At 39.3% G+C, this 24,113-nt stretch overlaps 1 protein-coding gene across 4 annotated transcripts; it reads right to left on the bottom strand.

The window, feature by feature from the left end:
• Positions 1-697: 697 nt before the first annotated feature.
• Positions 698-23,451, bottom strand: csnk1g2a (casein kinase 1, gamma 2a). Of its 4 annotated transcripts, none has more exons than XM_027027219.2 (12): positions 23,326-23,451; positions 15,434-16,149; positions 13,438-13,507; positions 10,436-10,584; positions 10,014-10,248; positions 9,784-9,869; positions 8,023-8,107; positions 7,748-7,896; positions 7,537-7,620; positions 5,470-5,571; positions 2,957-3,063; positions 698-2,086 (listed from the first exon to the last, which is right to left on the bottom strand). In XM_027027219.2, the coding sequence occupies exons 2-12, from the start codon at positions 15,674-15,676 to the stop codon at positions 2,032-2,034; spliced, it is 1,365 nt and encodes a 454-aa protein (XP_026883020.2). In that variant the 5' UTR covers positions 15,677-16,149; positions 23,326-23,451; the 3' UTR covers positions 698-2,031. The 4 variants fall into 4 exon arrangements, with proteins under 4 accessions (XP_026883020.2, XP_026883043.2, XP_026883029.2 ...); XM_027027228.2 differs by having other exon boundaries at positions 952-2,086; positions 7,748-7,893; XM_027027242.2 differs by lacking the exon at positions 5,470-5,571 and having other exon boundaries at positions 701-2,086; positions 7,748-7,893.
• Between the last annotated feature and the right edge of the window lie 662 nt (positions 23,452-24,113).

The following is a 24,113-nucleotide window of genomic DNA, read 5'->3' on the forward strand; positions in this document are numbered from 1 at the left end:
CAGCATATATTAGACGTCAATTTTTTTAACAGAAAGGTACAGGACATAGCCAATGTTTCTAAAGTTTTGTGTGTTTAATTTAACTTTATATGTTAGCCCTTATCTTCAGATTTAAAATAGAAATAATTAATTTTTACCACCAAAAAGAGCAAACTATTTATGAAACTAATTTATTATTGACATTACTCTATAAAGTTCACCTCACAGGTGAAGAATCAAATTGCTTTGTACTTCTCCAACAAACCAGTTTATACTCTTTAGAGCCCCCTCAAATGATGGGGGGGGGGGGTAAATTGATTTACTAAATAAGTTTAGTACAGACCCTCCAAACCATCCAGGCCACTAGGTGGCAGTATAATGGCTGTTTCATAATGTCAAGAAGAATAACTACTTACTTCTCCTTTACCTGTTTACTTTGCTCCCCTACAGCTCATTTAGCTAAACTAAACTTATTTCTCCTTTACAAGCTATTCGAAAAAGTTAGTGTGTGCAGTCTTTACACACTGCACAAAAACATCAGCGTTTTCAGATTAGTGTTTAGATTGTACTTTTAATGCCTATTACTAAAATACGCACTTTTACCAACTAGCCAACTGCCATGGACCAATTCTGAAACAAATGTTTGCTTCACCTGGCAGGCCCACCCAGGCCACTGAACGGTGTAGGAGACACAAGGTAACACCATATGGAGGCATAGAAGGAAAAAAAAGCAACATTTAATAGGTATGTAAATCGTCATACATCCTCTCTCTGATAGGCAACCTTTGTTACTGGTTATAAACCCATATAGTCATTCCTTTGAAGCTAACTATGCCATTTACAACAGTAAAATAAAGTCAATGGCAACTTGCTCCGTCTGGCTGACCCTGGACTGCACAGTGGAAACCGAACAAAGAAAATTGAGTAAGGGCTGAGGGCACCTGAACTGGGTAAGCATCTCAGAGTGACACATTAGTGTTAAACGGTTTACTCAGAAAGGCACAAACTATAGTTCCCAGGTAACTTAAATCTACTGTGGAAAAATAAAAAGCACAAGACATTCCACCCTACCCCCAAATGCTTTACATTTGTCTCTATAGGAGAGACCAGCCTGCTGGAGAAATGATCCCATATCAAGTTTAGCTTTCTGCAGCGCCCAGAAATGTAAATGCCCGATTTCTTTTTTCCTTTACTCTCAAAAGTGCAAGTCAAAAGAAGAGAGATTTTATGCACATCTCCCAGTCTTCCACAGTACCTGAGACCAGCCACTGTGCTACACCATCCTCAAAAATGGACGGGGGGGGGGGGACAGGAAACAAAATAGCAATTAAAAAAGCAAACAAATCTAAAATTGTCCAACTCAGGGAGAGCAGCTCTCAAACAATGTCATCTTAAATTATAAAAAGAAAAGGACAGACCATTTACACAAGTAGATTGTTCCTGGCATACTTGACATTTCTCAAATTCCTATTCCAAACTCAATGCATGACAGTCAGCAGTCTCCACTCTCCCATTTCCTACTTTGATCCCATGAAATAAAATGCCATGGAACACATCTTACTCATCCAGAATTTGTGGGTGGTGTTTAAACTTTTTTTTTTCTCTTTCAACAAATTTCTTCCATGTGATCTAAAATACAAGTTTAAATTGTCCATCTCCATTCAGACCCTGAAGCACATCACGTTCAGTTCTTATATTAGTCCCTTCTTGTGTCTTACACCTCATACAAATATACTTAACTCCTCTAAACTGTTTCCTTAAAAAGACGGTGGTGGTCTAGAGGCAGCAGTGGGTCCTTTCCGGTGCCACAGGTGAGGCAGTGAGTGTCTGTTCTGCAGTGCAGGATGTTTGGAGCACAAACGCACACAACCCCCCCCCCCCCCCCCACACACACACACACACACGCACGCGCTCGTGTGTACACACAGATGAAGAGGAGCGCGCCGCACTCCTGCTCCAGTTCTTTATCCCCTCCCTCCTTTCTTTATTTTTCTAGTTTAGATCACACCAGTGAGAGAAAAATGTCTTGATGAGCCTCTGGCCTGCATCTCTTCACTTGTGTCGCTGTAGGGCTTTCCTCTTCCTCCTCTTGAAAAAGCAACAGCACCTTAAATTAAGAAAATAGCAAAAAGTGATGACAAAGCAGTCTTCCATCCTCTCCCATATTTGTTTTCATTAAAGGATAATAAACAGCAAATTACACACTTTTAAAATGTAAACTTGAACTATTGGTGTTACTACACAATTTCTAGTAAATATGTGCTAAAAGTGAAATTTCTGGAGTTTAAGAAATAAATGTTACATTGTGGGAGGAAATGTCTGAGAAATGTATTTAACTAAAAAAACAGCAAGAAAAGGTCAACTCAAAGCACTAATTTATACAAACTAAAAAAAAAACACATGGAGATGTATACCTTGTATATGATATTTGATATTTAACATATACCACCTACCTTCTAAAAACACCTACTGACAGTGTATGGATAATATATATAAATAAAAAACCACTAGCTAACTATCTTATTGTATGTCATCTTCATCAGCAACAAGTCAAATTGCATGTCTGTTTCAAGTCAGATTTGCTTAGCCTTTAACTAAAACTGCCTGTGTTCAAGCTTACTTTCATTTTTTCCATTAGCTTGAGGGATGAACAGCAATTTATTTTCAAATCCAGTTAAAGGAGGAAAAAAAAACAAAAAAAAAACCACCACCACCACTGCTGTCAATTCTGCAAAAGTCCCAATGTCTAAATTCGCTGCTCAAGTATATGAATTTAATTGACAGCACTGAAGCTCCTCCTGTGTGCCATTCCTATTGCTGTATAAATGAATCAGTTGTGAGAATGAGCTTTGACTTCCCCAAAGGAGCCACAGAACACGCATAATCATAAAATTCTGGCACCCACACAGACCCTCACGCTCTGGTTCAGATAATCGTAACATTCTGAATGAGAGCTGGATTACGAGCAAGTGCTTACTTTGTATCGTCAGCGACTTCCACCTCAGCAGGGGCAGTGATGGGCGCGTTTGAATGTCCCGCTGTGGGGTCATCTGTGTTCACCTCGCCATTGGTCGAACTCATTACCTGGAGAAAAAAAACCAGGAGAGGAAAGGACAACTGACTGAAGGGCTCTGCAGACACACACGTACTGTTGATATTGATTAGCCATTCAGGGCACGGATTTTTAAAAAGGGAATCAATAATCTAATACTAAGATACAAACCAGAGTAAACCAGAAACTCTAAACAGAAAACTGGACTGTTACTAAACAGGGAAAAGATTCTCTAAAGCATCATAACACAAAAATCATTGTTAAATGGTAGAGCAAGTATCATACTGAACACTCTCACATTTAAGATGAACATAACACTACAGTGATCTTGACTCAGAAACTGGACCCAGTTAAAATACAGATATGAGCAATATACACTGTGTTAGGCAAGAGAGTTTTTGACCATATCACTTTTATGCATATTTTCTAACTCCAAGCAATATAAACTTGAATGCTTTTTGGATTTAAGCACATCAGGTGATGTGTATTTGTGTAATGAGGGGATCAACAGTCTATATCAAGGTGTGCATAATGATTAGGCAGATTTTTTCAGTCAGTCAAAATGGGCCCAAAAAAAAATTTTTTTTAACTGACTCTGAAAAGTAAAAAAATTGCAGTCTTTCAGAGGGACACAGCACTCTTAAACTGCTAAGATATTGGGGAATGATCACAGAACCATCAATCATTTTGCAAATAGTCAACAGGGTCGCAAGAAACCTGTTGAGAAAAGATGCAAATTAGCTGCCAAAGATTTGATAAGAATCAAATGTGAAATGACCAGGAACCTCCTCCAGTGCTGTCATATTCTATAACTGCAACCTACCTGGAGTGCCCAGAAGTACAATGTGTTCCATACTCAGACATGGCCAAGATAAGGAAATCTGAAAGCTGACCACCACTGAACAAGACACATAAGGTGAAACGTCAAGATAGGCCAAGAAATATCTGAAGACTTATGAGACAAGAGTGACTCTTGACAGACCAGATGGATGGGCCCGTGGGCTGAATCAGTAACGGGCACAGAGCTCCACTTCTACTCAGACGCCAGCAAGGTGGAGGTGGGGTACTACCATGGCTTGGTATTAAAGATGAGCTAGTTGGACCTTTTTGTGTTGAAGAGGGACTCAAAAATCAACTACCACAGGTTTTAGAAGACTTTCTTCAAGCAGTGGTACAGGAAAAAGTCTGCATCTTTTAAGAAGGCCATGATTTTTATGCAGGACAATGCTTGTACATTGTTATTGCATGTACTGAAGTACTCAACTGCATGGCTAGCCAATAAAGGCCTTAAAAGATGAAAGGATAATGACATGGCCCCCTTCCTCACCTGACCTAAACCCTATTGAGAACTTGTAGGCCCTTCTTAAACAGGAGATTTATGGGAAGGAAAGCAGTGCAGCTCTCTGAACAGTGTCTGGGAGGCTGTGGTTGCTGCTGCACAAAAAGTTTATCATCAACAGATTAAGAAACTGACATTCTCCATGAATGGAAGGCTTATGACTGTTATTGAAAAGAAGGGTGGCTATATTGGTCACGGATTTCTTTTTTTTTTAATGTCAGATGTTTATTTCTAAGTTTTGAGTTGTTGAAAAACAAGTGAGATAAGAAAATTTCATTTAGTTGCATAATTCTGCATACTCATAATTGCCCAATAATTATGCACACAAATATTCTCCTAAGAAAGCCAAAACCTGACTTTTATTTCTTAAATATTCAGATTTGAGGTTTATTAACCTTTTGGATTGACTGAGGGAACTAGTTGTTCAATAATAAAATGAATCCTCATAAATACAACTTGCCTAATAATTGTGCACACAATGTATTTTGTCTCTTTTTTAGAATCCCATAACAACAAATTTTGTTAAAATAATAAATTTGTACCCTGTAGAAAATGTTTAATTCCAAGCAGCCAACTCTTACAGGAGTTACGTTTCCATGTCTTTTTGAAGCACCAAGATTTGCAGTGAAGACACCAGATGCTCCTTCATATTCGCTTAGCATTAGGAAGCATGCAGTGAGCGAGGTATACAAAGTTGGAGAGGGGAAACACAGTACATAGTAGGAAAAATAAACAGATTTCTGAAGCACAAGGAAGAGAAAAAACCCATTTGAAGTGGAAGGAGAGAGTGGGTGTGTGCCCGCATGTGTTTTAGAGAGTGTGCTTGTCTTTGTGAGAGGTACAGAGAGACAATTTGGGTTTTTGTAAGCGAAATGGTAAAAAAAAGTGAAACAATTGTGACTGCTGTGATTGTATTTAGAGTGTGTGTGTGTGAGGTAGAGCAAGAGACAGGATACATTTGAGGGAGACAGAGAGAAGTATAAGAGTCTGTAAGAGGTAGAGTGTGTGGGAAAGACAAGAAAGAGAAAAATTGTGGGTGTTTGCATGTGAGCCACAGAGAGACATCAAACCCAAGCAACACAGCGCACACACCCAGTACCTGGACTGAGCCCCCCAGCCTATCAGCTGTGAGGTGCGACCCCAGAAGCTCCCTGTTGGTCACAGGAGTTGGCTGGGATTCACTTCCTTTGGGTTCTGGCGACTGGTGTGAAAGCAATGGGGAGGGGGGATGGCAAGGTCACAAGAAGTGGAGTTGGAGGAAGGTGGGAGTGAAAAGGAAACAAACAAACAAAAAGAAAAACAACAGAAAGTTTTAAAGAGGAATACTTCCCATGCAGAAGCAGACCACTCTAGCTAACAGAGGAAAGAGGTGAGGAAAGTGTGCGTGCACGTAAGGAAAGAGAGAGAGAGAGAGAGAGAGAGAGAGAATAAGCACATGGCATGCAGAGATGAGGTGGGCCTCATATGATTTAGATGGAAAACCTCTGCAGATTCTCAACACACATGCATGCACCCATGGTCTCACATCCACTCAAATACCATGCCAAAAAAGAACCAAAACCTTATCCCCATATTTATCTTATCTTAAGCACACCTATTTGTGTCATGCCAAAGTTCAATCTAACCTTATGACGAATAATGTTTGGAATAATTATTAAACTGGCTACAGGAGTCACTGCTCCATTTCCAAGACCTAAATGCAAGTGGTGCAACTAAATAGTCCCAAGTTTCAGCATCAGCAACCTCCAAAGCATCACAGGGTTGCCTCCTTAACTTATAACAAGGAAATGAAAAATAAAGCACTTTTAAGACACATAGCTACACAAGACAGTGGCTCTGTATCCATGAATGTTCAGGTTAACTTCTTCCATCAAAGTACGCACATATGCACAGTACAGTACAACCTACCTCCATGGAATCATAACTATGCATTTTAAATTAGTCATGTCTTCATAAAAGCAGCATTTTGCTTAAGTAAATATGGCTACAGCCATATGGAAAGGTCATCAATGGAATCCATCTACTAAAAAAAAAAAAATACTGTTTCCATTACAGAGGTGAACTTTATGCTATAGGTCAGTCGCTGTACAAGGTCCATTAAAGCAGACTCCTCCTGTAACCCAGTACTACCAGAATTGCCCAGCAGGGGGCAGCCTGCTCTTTTGCTCATGGCAATGCGGAAAGGCACCAAAAGAGTCTGAGAGATGGTGCCATAAGCAGTATACATGTTGAGATGTAGATGCATATGGCTAAATCAGGAATTACTGAAGCTCCATCTGATATGTCTATTACTTTTAAGGGCCTTTTCACACTTGTCCCAAATACTTGCGTCTGTACCCAGGATTGATTCTAGGCTCTGAGGGAGGGGCTAGTTATCACTGGTTTGCTTCACACACTCACACACACACACACACACACACAAAAAAAAAACCATGGATCGATTGTACAATTCCATACATCACTTTTCTGCACATAGGTTTGCAAAATGGTAGGGGGGGAAAAAAATGGATGAAGGTTTATTATTTTGCTTTGATACAAATACTCAGGTGGTAAGGATCAGAGCTTTTATGATGCATGGGATGTTACCATACAGAAATACCTGCAAACAAGGAGCTGTTCCCGAATAAGACATTTTTTTCTGTAAAATATACTTACAATGATGTGCAAAAAATTGTAGGTACCTGAGAAAAATGGATTTAAAAAGCTTATAATGAGCATTATTTACTCGTGAATGTGAAAAGGGATGTAACGTGAAAAGTCAAAGTAGTCGCGTTACAAAATGAACTAAATCACACAGCCACACATGGAGTGCAGGGAGCAGACAGCTTCTACACCTGCTGTGGACCGCTCCAGAGCTCGCTAGAAGGGAACCCCAGACCTCCGATTTCAGAAGTACCAGAGATCGGTACTCTGGACACTTTCTGGGCTCAAAAACAGCTTTAACACTTGACTACATGTACCGAACTGGCAGAACAAGCAGACCTGGGTCCGGAAACGAGCTCTAGTGTGAAAACGCCCTAAGAAACCATGTAGCGGCCAGGCCCGTTTCACATAATCTACACATATATGCGTGCTATTTGCACATCTATGGTAATGAATGAGTTTGCTGTAACAATCAAGTGTGGTGTGTTTAACAATCAGGTCAGGTGTGAGTGTGTGTGTTTACCTGGTTTTTGGTCTGCTGCTGTGCTTTTTCTCTGCTGCTGGGCTGCAGTGGAGTATCTGTGGGAATGGGTCCTATCGGGGTCGGCTGAACGCAGCACGTAGCAGGAAAAGCCATAAACAAATTTCACTAGTGACTCACTACAAAGGACCTTCTTTGCAAATGGTAAATCTTTATTTTTTGTTGCATCAGACAGGCTCCTATAGGAACGTACCAGAGGCTTGCCAACCCAGTCATACTCATAGTCGAAGACGTAGCCATTCCTGTCAAAGAGGTCTGTGAAGAGTTTGCGCAAGTAGTCATAATCTGGTTTTTCAAAGAAGTCCAGCCTCCTCACATAACGCAAGTAGGTGGCCATCTCTTCTGTAGGGTAGAGTCAGAGTAAATAAGATCATATGTTCATGCTAATTATGCAACCATTAGAAGTTATTCATTTTTTGCCTCATTAGCATCTTGTCTTTGGTTGCTGATGCTAGAACCAACACAAACCTGGAAAGCTCTCACAGAGCACTTCAATTGGAGTTGCTCTTTTTGTGTCTCCTATTTTCTGATAGCGCTCCTTTAGTGTGTCAGCCTAGATTAAAAAAAATAATAATTTAAATACAGAGTGAAAGATGGTGAGTAAGAGAGAGGAAGGCAGTAGATGTGTCCCAACATGAAACAGATAGCCAGGCACCATTGTTAACTTTTACGCTGACTTCTCGATAGGCCACTGAAACTGTTTCTGCGTAAATGTTTTAAAAGCCTGCAAAACAACAAACCATTCGGAATGTTTTTTCTGAGCTCTTTTAAATGGGTCAGCCATGCCTCCTGTGGTTATTTACCAATGTCTGCAACATTAGATAGAGAAGCTATCGCTGTGATATAAGAGAAGATAAGAGAACTCTCAAAGTAGCCACTAACTGAAACCCTTATCAAATCATCTCGTTCCTTGTTTGCCCTGAAGTTTTCCCCCCAAATGCTTAAGAACAGGTTACATATGGTGTTTTCATTTCAGCATGCACTCTGGAGCTTGTCTTAAATGTTTTAAAGGGGTTACAGCAGTTGACACCAGTAGTCAACATCATATTTTTAATTTTAGCATATTTGTAAAGTATTTAGGTGTACTCACAATACTAAAATGCTTTTTAGCATTCAACAGACTTCTGAAGAAACTGAGGGTTTAATTGAAGGTTTAAGCTGAAATGTTTCCTGTGATGACAGCAGAGCATCAAGAGGACACTTGTGTGAACTGTGCTTCTTTCCATCAGCCCTGACAGAAAATGTAACAGCACTTTTCTGTTCAATATTCCTCTTGCCCTGCTATTTGTCAACCTAAGAGAAATGGGAAGTTGAGTCTGTGTGGCACTGTTATTTTAAATTCTGAACGTTTTCTCAGGTTGCAATTCACTGTTGAGTATATGTACAGACAGGTGCATATATGCATATTGCATTTATGGCCCACCCTTCAGTGAAATGTAAAAGTGAACCTGGACTTTCAATATTGGACCCATTTTATGTGAACGTTTAAATGTATGTTTTACCTACAAGACTGTGCGTTAAGAATCTTAGGAAAATCTGTTGAGTCCATTGTACACACTTTAATGGAAATGTAACGTTCAGGTGGTGGGATTTAGCAGTGTGCTCTCAATTGACCTTCAAGAGAGGATGGGAGAAATACTGTCCCAGGCATTTATATATTTAATGCTACCATTTCTGGCTGTTAGAAAACTTGCTCTGGGTCCTTTGCGTGGACTGAGGCAGTATGCATGTTCATGCCCCCCCCCCCCCCCCCCCCCCCCCCCCCCCCCCCATTTTTATCTCCATGTTACTCCAGGAGTATAGACTTCTAAATGTGGTTACCCCCTTTTACTTAAAGAAACATTTATGGCATCTTATATGGCTCATGGACATACTACCACTTTTCATTTATCATTGTGTAGTATATTAGTAGTATGCATAGTATATATTATATGGTGGCAGTACTCAGCATCATGCACTGTGGCCCAATCCTCAGGACCCACCAGTCAATGGTTTTGCTCCATTCTGCTTCCTAGTACTCTTGAACCAAGCCAGTCAGAACACTGAATAGCTGGTACAGGTGTGCTAGCAGCTAGATTACAGCAATCATTTGAATGGTCTGGTATACAATAAGCCAAAACAAAAATAGGATTGTTGGAAAACTCATTTGCACTTAGCAAACTTGTGTGCAATCAGGATTTTAAATGCCAGTAATACAATAATTATATATTGGGCAGCACTTTCCCCTACCTTGAGGCCTTGCCAAGGCAGACTGCCTCGTAAGAAATACATGAACATGTGACCCAGCGCCTCCAAATCATCCCGCCTGCTCTGTTCTGTAGGACAGAAGAAAGTCAAAAATGAAGACTGTATGCTTTCATGCAAACTGTTAAATTCATTAAAGGGCTATGGCTTTGTTTTGTTTGATAAAGAATTCTGTAAGCTCTAGACTAAAACACTAAGCAGGTGGCGTGCTGCACCTTTCCCCAGGTGCGTGTTGATGCTCATGTAGCGGGCCGTGCCCGTCAGGCTCTTGTGTTCCCGGTATGGGATGTGTTTTTTGGTCTCGGGATCGATGTACTCCTTGGCCAAGCCAAAGTCGATGATGTGGATGGTGTGTTGCCTCTTGCTGCCCGGCCGTCCCACAAGAAAGTTCTCTGGCTTGACGTCCCTGTAAATTAGACTCCTGGTGTGTACGTATTCCATCCGTGTGATCTACGGTAGGGGGAGGAAGAGGTGCAGAGCTCAGCAGTGAAACAACATTCTACTCTGAATGCACAAGGAGAAATTTTCATGCTCATCTTTAAAAAAAAAAAAAAAAAGAGCCAACAAGAATTGAGCTTTGCCCGTCATCATGCCAACATGCCACACTTTACTTATTCCGTTAAGAGTGCTGCCTCACCAGCTGGATGGCAATCATGAGGACGGTCTTGAGGGAGAAGGTGCGGTCACACAAGTCGAACAGGTCCTCTAAACTGGGCCCCAGCAGTTCCAGCACCATAGCGTTATATTTGCCACAAGGGCCAAAATAGTACACCTGGGGAACGCCCTCTGTTACACACACACACACACGCATTCATAACAAAATCACCAAAACAATGCTTATGACTATGTATACAGCAGGAATACACAATTAACTGCAATTTTGATTCATGGTCTTTGATGTTCATTATAAAACAACAACTAATTCACTTCAGTATTAATATATCAGGAATACACAATAATAAAAAATCATGGCATTCACATGAGCTCAGGTAACTAAATAATCTAAAAATGGGCTGCATTACATTCAAATGTTGAGTTTCCACTTCTTCCAGAAGAAAGATCAACATGATGAACATAAAACATGGCCACTGTCATGCTGCTCAGGACTTTCCCTACTTATGCTACCATAGTTACCAAACAGCCTCCCATATGCTGCTTTTGCATCCATAACAAAGCAGTGCAATGAAATATTGAGTGCAAACTGATATTGAGTTTCCTTAAAGAAACTAAGTCATCTAGCTAATTCAGTTAATAATAGTAGTAGTGCTAGTAGTAGTAGGTCAGGGTCTAGGTCCGGAAATGACTCGTCTAGTGACATGCACCCCCTGCAGGAATAGGAGAGGCTACGAGGACAGGGTTAAGCTCTGGAGAACTCAGAAAGGAACTCTCCTTGGACTTATTTCAGTGTACCCCTGTATCAGTGGAAGGTTACAGTAGCATTTGTATTCTTAGTTGTACACTGTGAACTCCTTTACGAGGCAAGTGAGAGATCCAGTATAAGGAAACCAAAAACGTATCCCCCCCCAACTCAACATAAAAATGATGCATTTGTTTAATGTCCCATGTTGCCAGCCAAAAGAAAAAAAGAAAAACCATGGAGGCATTTCTGAACAATGCACAAAAACTCACAACAATGGCAACTCAACAAAAGTGAACCCAGACAGAAAAAAAAGTTTTAAAACTAGTTAACACTGAATTGCTCAACAGTCAATTTTCAAAAGCTATGGGTTAGTTTGTAGGCCAGTCTGTAGGCCAATACTAAAGTTTAGGCTACTAAACTTTATTAAAGGCAATCTGTGTAAACATTAACCAAGCAACTAGTTTTGAATTTGTTAAAAGGTTCATTTGCTTTATTTTTTGACTAGTAGGTTATCATGAGTTGTGCACTGAACCCAGTGGATTCTAGACCAAAAAAGTATGGGCATCTCTAATATATTATTAAGTTTAGTACTAAAATTCAATTCTCTAAACAACCCTAAACCTTACTCAGCATTACGGCATACAACAGTCCCTGATCTGCTGCCCACATCAGTTGTTGCCAATGCTATTACAGAGCAACACATCAAAGGTAACGTCTATATACTGTAATGCATTATCCATAAATGACTAAGCATCAGTACCAAAACTTGGCACAAATATTTTTGGCATCACCATCTGAGCTGGTTTCCTAGCTTTTGGCCACTTTAAAACACATTACCATGCAGCACACACATACAGAGAAAGCAGAACAGAGCACAAGCTGCAATAAAATATGCACAGCAGGGCAGGAAGTGAGTGCGGAGGCCCTGCTCGGCAGTGCCCATCCTGTTCCCTGCGGAGTGAGCCTAGGCGGCAGGGCGTCTGGGAGAGGCATGGGGGGACGTGGAAAGCGTGCCGCCAGCACGTGCCCCCCCCCATTCTGAGGTGGCTATAAAAAGCACAGAGAAACAACACAGAACTGGCTGAGGGGCAGTCGGCAGACATCTGGTCATGAGTGCTTCCTTCGTACAGTGCCGCTCTACAGCTTTTATGCACTAAAGTTATGCAATTTGGGTTTTTTATTTTGTTTTTTTTAAGTAGTAGACTGCTTCACATGTTTACACATCAGTTTAAGATGACAATAAATTGTCTGGCCCTTAGAAATATTTTTTACAACATATTAAAATGTGTGTGTGGTTTAAATGCTGACAAATCCAGTCCCTACACCTCTTTGTCCTAGCAGTATGGTTAAATGATCTGATAAATGCATAGATATACATGATTTATTAGGCTTGTGGGGTTTTAGTAATAATCACCTGTGGAGAACTCAGGTTAACTCTGTTCAAATTTCATTTTAAAGGCTACATGTCTAGCAGAGGAAAGTGCTCATTGCATCTTATTGCTCAAGTTGTTTTACTGCTGGCTTCTCAAACACCTCCCATAATCTCAAGTGCTACAGCTAAGGTTTTGTTCCATTGTCAGGAGATTACAAGCTCAAACTCTGATCCAGTCACAACCAGCCATGGCCTGAGGGCAGAGAAAGCAAAATCGGCATTGTTCTCTGGGTGGGAAGGATGGACCATTTGCCCTCTCCCTGCCACCAACTCCCTGGCACTAACCAATCACGGACGTCTGTTAAGCGTCGTTTACAGAACCGGGCAGGGGAGCAATCTGGGCTTTGAAAGAGGTTTAGCTGTCTTGATGTTATGTAAGCTGGTTTTGAGAGTCTCAGAGGAAACATGAATTAGCCTCACCCTCCCAGGCTGGTAGCATTATTGTGAGATGTGAAAAACCTAGTTTGCAGGTGGGGATTGACAACAACTGAACAGAAAAAACAAAGAAAACATAAAAACCGACACACTTCCGCCTTAGATTTTAAAAAAAATCTCACTAGCCTTATCAAAGCTTTATCAGAACATGTATGGGAACAGAACTGCAATTTAGCTAAAGCAGCTAAACCCTGAACCGAGGATATGGACAGGCCAAACCCAAATTGGTACAAAATAAAGAAGGACACCAAACTTTTACATTACACCAACTCAGATCATCAATTAGCCAGTAATAATTGTTGTGTATGTATAATACATAATTTTTTAATAAACAACTATAAACAGACACATACAGAGAGAGCGAGAGAGAAATAATGAACTGCAGATTACATAAACACAAATCATAACTTACCCGAATTTCCCAATTGTTTGTAGAACCGGTACTCAAGATGAAGTTGGGGTGCCCTGGATTTGATTAGCTCCTGTTGTGGGTGGGGTTCAGGGGTGGGAGAAGAACATTGAAAACACAAAACATAGAAGCTTGTTTCATTGCTTAATATACATTGCATTTGTTTTATTGCTTAAACAGTTTAATAAACAAATACAACAAATGTCAATTTGACTTCCATTTCATTTTTGATTTAACCTACCTTAGAGTTACAGTGCTATGAAAAAACCCAGTTAGTTGTGTATTGGCATTTATTCAATCTTTCTATATATATTTTGGGATCCATGTTCCATATGCATTCATGTGCAATTTTTTAGAAACACACTGCATTCTCACTGCTATGCAGTTCTTTGGATGTGCGTGTACATGTACAGTACAGGATGCTCATGGGCCACATCCATGTTTGCATGGCCAATTGTGTTTGTGCATGCAGTAGAGGGTCCTCATGGTGCATGCGCATGTGTGCGAATGTAAAGGACAGGATCCTGACAGACTGAGTCATCACTGACACCAGGAGCAGCTCTCTATGAGCATGCCAAGACGAAGGGTTGTGGAACAGAGGGCAGAACAGAAAAACCACACACACACACACACACACACACACACACACAAACACACACACACACACACACTCCACACAAACAAACAAACAAAGTACAAAGAGCACAGGATGTTCTAAATCTCCACAAGGGAAAAGGCTGACTAACAAAACCTTGAGGCTTCCAAGAGCCAAAAGTGTGTCAAAACACACAGAAGGGTGAATTACCCACCTCAGAAGTCTATGCCATGCACAAACAGAACAAGACTTCTAAAGCTCTATTTAAATGTGTTTTATGAGATGGGTGAATACAAGAAACAGTTACAGTTCACCATAACAAAACTGACCATGTTTAAAATATGAAAATACTGTATTCCAACCATTAAGTCTGCCTGGACCTTGACCCACCTTTACATAAAGGAGGGCTAAAATAAACTTATTTACAATGCCAAATGCCAGATTGGTTGTTTCTCTTCCATGGGAAACAACTATTTTTGTTATGATCAATATTTAATAATAAATCTAATTAACTTTATAAATCATTTCAAATGTCAAAGACATGAAGGGATATTTCTTTACTGAATTTATGATGCTCTTTTATGACATTTGCAACATCCAAACACCAAACATGTCTCTACAAACTGAGGCAATTTAAACAAAAATATTATAATAGAGTAAACACACTCCAAGAATTAAACATCGTCTTTGTGCTCCAAAAAAAACAAAAAAAACAAAAAACAAAAACCACAACCACATAAGATATTTATTTATATATATATATATATATATATATATATATATATATATATATAAAAACTCAAGCACAACACCTCCTATAAAACTATAATGCCATGGACGAATGTCAAGGAGGAGCACCTTGCCCCCCCCCCCCCCCTTTTTTTTTTTTTTTTTTTTTTTTTTTTTTTTAGTATTGATGTGGTTGGTCATTTATGGAAGAAATACTTTACCATACCCAAATAGTGAATGCATTTTATATAGCATACCCTTCAGCTGCATGATCAACCTGCCACTAGTTGTCAAGGCTGTGTGGATAGGCGATCACTTTGTGCTCAATTTGTGTGAGGAAATTCACCAGTAAATCCGTTTCGATAGTAGAAAATTACTGGACTGCTTTTGAAACATGCCCTCCACTTCCAACAGCAAAAGGGCTGGTTCTACAGTCTTGGATTAATTTCAACAGACAATGCTGTTACCTTAAAACTGTTATTCTCCTGAAGGTGGTACTTTTCACTCAAGTTTTCATTTGAATCACTTCCTCCATACAAATAAAAAGTTCTAAAGGATACCAACCATAAATTAATGCTCAAGCTAAAACCAACAAGGAAGCACAAAATCAAATAAACTATTGGTTGGAAATAAGGGATACCAAATAGGCCAAAACAGAATGTTACATATGCTTACCAGTTTTATGGCCACATATTCATTAGTATAGAGGTTCTTCCCAAGCCGAAGCTCCCCAAAATTACCACAGCCGATCTTCTTCCCCACCCGGAAGTTGGGGCCAACCATGAGAACCCCCGAATTGGTGCCCGAGCTGCGGCCCCCATGAGCTGTCCTGTTCCCGCCAGTCTTGGACATCCTCTTGCCTTCCTCCACCTCCCCTTTCCCTCCTCCTCCTCCTCCTCCTCTCTTATCAAAATCCATAAGCTTGTGATACCCCGGCCTCTCCACGGTTACTCCGCTGCCATAAAAACCAGAATCACTAAAACGTCGATCAACAGGGGTACAGGAGGGGGAGGTGGGTTGGAGGATAGGACAGTACAGAGTAAGGGGTCCGCAGAACGTATAAAGAGTTGTCTCCACGTGTGATTTTTACCAAGCAGAAATGCGTGTTGTAAATACCAGGCTTTTGAAAGGGATCATTAGGTTCAAAATGAAGACTCCAAAGGCTTCCCCAGATTTTGCATCCTTCTTGAAATCCAATTTCAAAGGTGCATGTTTACAAACAAATGCTCACAATCCTAGCTACTGGACCCAAGACACAGCATGCTGGTGCGTTCCATCCTCAACGCCTCCTCCTGATGATTCCGTGGAACTGCATCAGGCATTCCTTGAGTTAAATGATTTGTATGCCAGCAGCCAGTTTTGAGAGGAAAACACAGCTGTCTCCGGATCATCTGCATTAAGGAGAAAGTTTCAAAATCAACACTTACTCTTGAAAAGGACACTGTAAGAATAATTTGCCAATCATCATAACACATTCAATGTAAACTGACAGCAAGTTAAGATTTTGACAACCAAGGTGACACAGGATGGCCCTGAAGCAGTAAATGCTATTCATCTCCAAAACCCTTCAGCAACTGACATTAATTTAAAAACACTGCTCGCAAAAGTCCAGCATGCATGCTAAATACTTCACTGAAAATGCCCCACAAGGTGTTCCTTTGGTCTTCTGTGGCCAAGAATCCATGACAGCATAACTGGATGAGATACATTTTAGGCTCTTTAACAACCTGGCATTAACATGCATCCTGGGTGATCAGATCATAAGTAGCCAGCACTAAGTACAACTGTAAATAGGATACAGTGTGTCTTACAATAAGCATTGCAATAACATCAAACCACTTTCAGAGGTAGTCTGGAACACATCTGGCCACACTACATCTGTAGAGTGAACGGTCATGCATCTCGATGCATCCATGACAACAATGAAGTACCGGCCACATTAACCATGTCAATGCCCTGGCAAGCTATGCTAGTGGGTAAAAACAATACTCATGGCTGGTGCACCAGTGAAACTAAATACCTCATTACCATTTGGACTGAAGATTCAATGATCAATCAAAAAATTTGTAATAGCCCATACTGAAACATGAGCAAGGATTCACGGGACAGTTCCGACTGAAAACAAATGCAGTGGAAGAGCGACGTAGTAAAGCTGTACGGCATTTCCTTTAATGAAAAAGCAAGCCAATCATTCGAGATCATTCGAGGTGCATTCAAATTTTACAGGTGCAAACGGCTGTTTGTCTTGGCAGATCCCTAGATCAGATCACCAAAGACGCATGTTAATGTGAGGTGTGACCAGGGCCTTAGTTCCTTTCTAAATAGTTCTGTTAGGTTACACATACAAAACTGGGCAGACTGCATGGGAACCAGAGTGGATGCACCTATACACACACACACACACACACACACACACACACACACACACACTATTTTTAAAAAAACAGGGCAGATGTCTACTTAACAAGGCACTCTGGCCACTTAATATCTATAATTCTGTCAGATCCTTTAAAACATTTGTTTAACTTAGACTTACAAGCCAAAGTGTCATTTCAGAGTAAAGGTGGTGGGGGATGAGTGTAAGGAAAGTGATTTATGTTAAATTATTTTGCTGTCACATGCTTGCTGTAGAGGGACAAAATAGATATTGCATAAATACAAGCTATCCACCAGAGCATCACCATCAGTCCTGTGTTTGGGCATTGTAGACCTTGTTGAGGCTCCATACAAAAGATCATATAGAAGGTAAAAATCATGCATGCCCTCTGGCCATGCACTTCTTTGAAGCAGCTACACATACATTCTGAGAAGCAGACAGATCAATGGTTGCATGGAGGGCATGTACATAATTGACTAATTATTGCATGCAAGAAGGCAGGACCTATAAAGAATGGTCAGAGCAATGCAAAACCTGTGTACATATATGTATAGCGGCCATGGAAAGCAAATGTCAACAAGCAAGGAAAGCCAAATCCTGGACATTTTAGGCATTTTGCAAATCTTTTTTAGATCCCAAAAAGAAGGCATGTCCAAGAAAAATAGTTGTAACATGCTAGCTCGTAACATGGGATGTTTGTGATGCTGATGGTGATGCAGATTACTGTAACTGTTCTTAAACTAGCAGGTTTGTTCCAGTTGTCAGCTAAAAAAAATATATTCTACTTTTGATGATGAGGATTACTATTAGTAATCTAACAGGTATATTTATTAGCTAGCTGCTACCATACAAGATCAGTCACATTTTTTTTAACATAAGCAACTTTTCAGACAGTGTAGTCAAGAACTTTGTGGAAAACCTAGCATATTATAATTGTCTTTTTTTTTGTACGAGTACTACCTCTGGATTGTGGAAATGTGCATTAACAAGAGCTCCAAGTGACTTCATGTTTAACATTTATTATTAGTCATTGCAATAACGTACAACTGCAAAGTACAAAGTGGAATAATATTTTGGCACTCTATCAGTAAGATTAGCTTGCAAGTAGGAGCATTTTTCATAACGTTAAGGCATAGAAGAACACTCAAATTCAAGGTTTCCTTCAGATATTTTGACTAGAAGAAGAAATTATGAAAATATATCAATTGCCAACTGGCAAGTTTCACGTATCAGCATATACAACAATACTGTAAAGAGTCAGCCAGTACCATGTGGCACGCTTGGTTAAGAATAACAAGGAATGTGTACTGTCTCACTTAAAATAACAAAAGATGCCCCAATACATCAATCTCTTGAATTTCTAAAAATGAAACCATTATCCATTTTCCCATTATTTCACATCCTGCTGTGAAGGTAAATGGTAGTTATTGTTCAAGTCCTAGATAGCAAATGGTAGCTAGTTACCGTACAACACCTAGACAGGAAAAGCAATTGACCGCCAACATCGAGACAACAGGAAGTTTTACTGATGTGAAGCACCACACTTACATAGCACTACTGGCATGTTCTGTCTTCCTGTGGTCATCTTAGCAGCCTAGCTGTTTGGTATGTGACACTGGGCTGAATATTCTCCAATATTCACTGAGCTGGGGTGACTGAACTGATTATCTCTAAATTATATAACTAAAGCCTACAAGACACTTTTAGTTGTTAACTGATCAATGCTATAATGGAGTCTGGGGTATTTGGGGGAGCAAGGTAGACTCCTAACTCTTCATAAAAGTCTGTTTTGTAGGGACAAAGAACTAGCAAGTATGTAGCCCTAACAAGGGGGGAGTGAATAGGAAAAGCTTCCTTTTAATCTTTCAATAACATTGCAGAAAGTTTGTAGATTTAGATACACAGATAGATACACAGATATTGTAAGAATTACTAGAAAGATCATCGTATGATGATGACTACTACATCTCAACACTACAATGAGCCAAACTTGTATAACCATTGTATCAAAATGCTGCTAGAATACTGTACTAAACCAGCACTGTACTCCAAACTGTTCTGGCTGCTACAGGTGACTGCTATGTTCAGTGTAGCATGTCACTGACTCCTATGCACAACTCACTTTACATATTCCCAGTACTGTGTACTGCACTAAATAATTGCACTGTCTATTCATTTTGTATTTGTCCTGTTCTGTATTTATTTTTGTTTATTTAATGACATTTTTGCACTATATTGGACTGTTTGAACTTGTGTAGCATGTTGTCTGTTGCACTGTTGTTTTGTGTTGCATCATGGTCCTGCAGGAACAGTCTCGTTTTTGTTGTGTACTTGTATATAGCTGAAATGACAATAAAACCTCTTTGAACTTGAACTTGAAAATGAAATTTGGATTTCTAAAATTGATGCAGAACCAGTCTTATCCTGGAATAAATGTGTTTCCTTTAACATGTACCATAACTTAACACAGTTTCACATATGCTGAGTTTGTATTATTAATTATTTCTTCTTTTTTTCCATAATCCTTCACCTAAAGAATATTTTTTGCTTGTGTCTAAAATGACTGACCATCTTTGAAACTTCATCTGATTCTTTTAATGTTGTGGTGTTTTTTTGTTAACGGCAAGCAGGCAAAGGCAAAAATAATATTAAATGTATTGATACCATGATCCAATTTAATACCAGTTGATGAAATCACAAATCATGTTTGTGAGCCTGTGTGTGTATATAAACCAAAGGAACGTTTTATGGAGACAACACAATAGATCAGGTTTTCAACATAGTTGTAGGAAAAATAGTGGCTCCTTACATCTCAATTGTGTACCTATAAGCATACGTTTTTCTTTACATAAATTAACAAACAACTACTACTACATCTGATCTAACAGTGACTTATGAAAATCATGTCCATCACACCATAATGATACAGTAATGGGTTTAATATTAAAAAAAAAAAAAAAAAAAAAAAAAACCAAAGGCAATCTAGGTCTTCCAATCTAAATGAAATTTACTTGAGGTGGAGGACTTAAGGGACATGAAACCAGAGACTGCCTTCCTACAGGAAGTGTTATCTAGTGTTTGACTTTCAGCGCTAAAAATACATTTCTCTGCAGCTCTGGATGCGACTCGAGGTCGTATGAAGAGGGATAACTCCCTGGGCAGGGTGAGTGGCTGGTTGGACAATGGAAAAAAGATATGAGGTTGCTGGACACAAGCTTTTCACTGCTGAGGCCTAGGCCTAAAGCCATGGATTTTTAAAAAATCAGTTTTGTCCATTTTGTTTAAATGTATTTGCACACTGCTGCAGATGCTTCTACATTACAACAGAAACAAAAGTGGGCATTAACTCATTAGATTCTCTAAGTACTGTGTTATAAAGGTGGTCATTGGCTGATGGGTCTTGTGTTAACAGCTGCATTTATGATATGGAAAGGGACAAGCACTCCCTACAAAATTCAGTGGTGAGACAACAACTACTCTGCCCAAATCCTTGTTTAAGATGCTCAAGCCACTACTAATCATTCTACATTTCTGGGTCGTCACACTCCTTTTGACTCCATTTCAGTTAGCTATTGTTCAGACTTCAATTAATTAGTTTTTAATCAAGCTTCAGATGCATGTTTCTCCTCAGAATGCACCACTTACCCTACAACAAGTACTTAATGTGCCTGGACCTCACAGGCTGCTTAGAATATGAATCCACACAGAGGAACAAGGGAGACCCACAAGCTCCAGTTGATCACTCCTGCTGTTTAACCCTGAAACTGCAAAACTGCTTCTTGCCAATGGAAAATGGGACCCCTCATCAGTATTATGTCAGGATCAGAATACATTCTATTTTTGCCTTTCATGATGGTCACCATGCCAGATTAGATGATCATAGTGGCCTATATCCTTGCTTTGTCATGGTCTGGCAACGCAAAGTTTGATGCCAACCAAGAATCGTTCAGGTCCTTGTGCAAGCTTGTAGGCTGCCAAGAAAGAGGGTGAAGAAATGGTTAATTATGGCTATAAAAGCACTGTGTGCGATACTGGCAGTTCTGTGTTTAGAGAAGAAATTTAAAAGAAAAAAAAATGATTGTGGAGCCATTCCTGAGGAAGACAGGGTTTTCTATTCTTCAAAAATAACCTGAGGTAACATTGTGTTAACATGTCAAGAACATTACATAGCTGTAGCTTGGTAACACATTTGGTGTAGGAAAATCGAAGGACTCCAAGGGGAAACAACTGTTAGGTTTTGGGAATGAATACTCTGATAAATGAAGATACAAACAAATGTTTTAATATGAGGTGATTTCACAATCACTAGAACTGAAATCAAGAACAGTGGCATCCCTCTTTCTCTTCATTGCATTTGTGAGAAAAAGCACTCTCATCCTATTGCTCAATATCAAGGGACAAGTCGTAGGGGTTATCAGACTTGTCAAGAAAATTCAATAAATTCTAAGATGCTAGACTTTTTGTTGGCATGTCCCAGACACCATGTCACTGTTCTTGGATTATGTCACACTACACTACAAGACCTGTTGCTTGCTCCTGACACTCATAATTGGTCCACATGCTAGAAATTCTTAGCTACAAAAATAATCATGCCAAAATAGGGCTGAATTTGTGAAGTCTGAATTCAGCATTACAGTCTTAGAAACTGTCAAGAGAACGTATTTTTATAACCGCTGAACTAAGTGCTCTTGAGTGGATAATTGACACATGACAAAGTATCAAAAGGGCATATTGTGGTGAAAGGAAGCCAAATTATGCCAGGCCAGTACATTATATCAGAAATTAAAATAGAGATTAACTATTTTCACTTAACATATCCTTATCTTTTTCATTCCAAACATACAATGAAAAGGCAATACGGTTCTAAATGAATACAGTAGTAATTAGGAAATGATAAATCGGTCAAAACAATGACTTAACACATCCCTAATAAAAACGCTTAATAGAACTGAGCGACATTGCGCATTAGAAACAAAAATCAAATGAATTATATATAGTAAAAGACAGCAGTCTAACACGTTCACACAATTTTCTTTAAAGCTTAAAAGCAAGGTTTATCGGTTAATAAAACCAACTACATACAAACCACCGAACTAATGTTCTTGAACTACTTGCCATATTAGCTACACTTTTTCTCCTTTTATACCAAAATAAACTTCAGTCAGCTAAAAATCGACAATTTCCCGGTTTGTAGGTAGCTCTAGGCTCGCACGGCTAGCTAGCCAACGTCACGTTATTTGGCTAGCTAACTAAAGCTAGGTAGCCAAGTAGCATAAGGCCCTCTTGCTGTATTTTCAAAGACAATTTCTCAACGCATTGTAACGATAGCAATCCTGTTCCCCACTAGATCTTTAATTAGTAATTAGTTATAGGCTACAGCACAGCACAAAAAACAACCTAAACGACACGCATTGACATGTAAGCTAATAAGCAAGACGAGAACCTGACTAAATGAAGATGTTAGCTAGCTAGCTAACTATTAAATAATTCTAATAGAAAGGTTAACTTCTGTATCGGTGAACTGCCTTGTTGGTTTAGCTGGATAGCTAATGCTAGCTGGTTAGTTTGTTCCAATAACAGTGTATTTGGCTGACATTTCCTTTTTTAATTGATGAGATTAAAAAAAACATCAAAATTAGCTAGCTAAAACGACTGAATCAAAACACACTGGGTGCCCATCCGCTAGCTACCGAATGGGAAAGTATATATTCTTAACAGCTACCACATCCTCAGCGACTAAGTTTGAAAATACAGAAAGATAGCGTTAGCTAACGAGCAAAAATGATTAGCTAGCTAGCTAACTTAACATAGCTAAATGTCTAGACATTCAAATGTGGCCTACGCTTCTTTAGCTATCTTAGCTAGCTATGTTAGCATATCTAGAATGTACATATTAAGTTTGATAGCCAGTCAACTCAGTCAACATAACAGCAAACTGACCTAAGGTAAATGCAGTAGCTATATTTCACTTGAAAGTGAGAATTACTAACTGTAAACTAAATAACAAATTAACACTTGTTTACAGTCCTGTGGTATAACATTTACTTGTTAGTTAGCTCGCCAGCTATATAGTTTGCCATTAGCCGGGCAACTCCTTAATCCGAGCACTCGAGATCGATGCAAATTCTCTCAACAGAATATTGAACACATCGACTAATTGGAAATACTAAGGAAGAGATGAGAGATTTACCTAAAAATGTGCGTTACAAGTTTGTAGGAATTCCCATTCTGTCCGTTTTAACGCCAAATTCTTAAAACCATTTTCAATTTTTTCTCCTTCCCACCGATGCCTCTTTAAGACTCACCGTTGAGCTAGCGAGTTCCCTTCGCTGCAGCCCGATCACACTACTTGATTTAAGTTCAAAAACTTGCGCATTCTAGCTTGGAGAATCGCGGAACATAAAACTCCGCGCTCTTCTGGAAAAAGGCACTTTTATTCAACGCAATGAGATAATAAATTTGATCTCGTTATAAACATAGAAATCCGCTTAACGTGGGGATCATTCTAATTCGAAAATTAAACACCCAAAGCTAAATACGTAATGATTGAATGTATTTAGATGATTTAAAGACATCTTGCGCCAAACGCTACTATATATGTATTTTGATGATTTAAAGACAGCTTATGCCAAAATATACTTTATAATTAGGCTTGCAATTTTAACCAAACCCGAACAAAACCTGACATAGGATTATTTATTCTCACAATTGCATCGATAATTGGTGTACTATTTGTTTGTATGCTTAAAATGGGGAAATATTTTCAGTTAAATATTATGAAAGATATCTTTGACTATATATATATATATATATATATATATATATATATATATATATATATATATATATATATATATATATATATATATATATATAGTGTGTGTGTGTGTGTGTGAGTGAACTGATGATGCATTAATCATCATCTGTTCATATCCTGTTTGCATGAGGTGTGCTTACAGTTTTCAGGAGTTCTTTCGA

Source organism: Electrophorus electricus, chromosome 15 (genome assembly GCF_013358815.1).
Source record: "Electrophorus electricus isolate fEleEle1 chromosome 15, fEleEle1.pri, whole genome shotgun sequence".
Taxonomy (NCBI): domain Eukaryota; kingdom Metazoa; phylum Chordata; class Actinopteri; order Gymnotiformes; family Gymnotidae; genus Electrophorus; species Electrophorus electricus.

Excerpts from the sequence above, each read along its gene's own strand:
- csnk1g2a (XM_027027219.2), bottom strand. The coding sequence starts at position 15,676 with ATGGATTTTGATAAGAGAGGAGGAGGAGGAGGAGGAGGGAAAGGGGAG. Across the intron at positions 13,508-15,433 it reads AATATGTGGCCATAAAACTG|GAGCTAATCAAATCCAGGGC; the intron begins GTAAGCATATGT and ends CACCCACAACAG. Across the intron at positions 2,087-2,956 it reads GAAGTCGCTGACGATACAAA|GTGCTGTTGCTTTTTCAAGA; the intron begins GTAAGCACTTGC and ends TCTTAATTTAAG.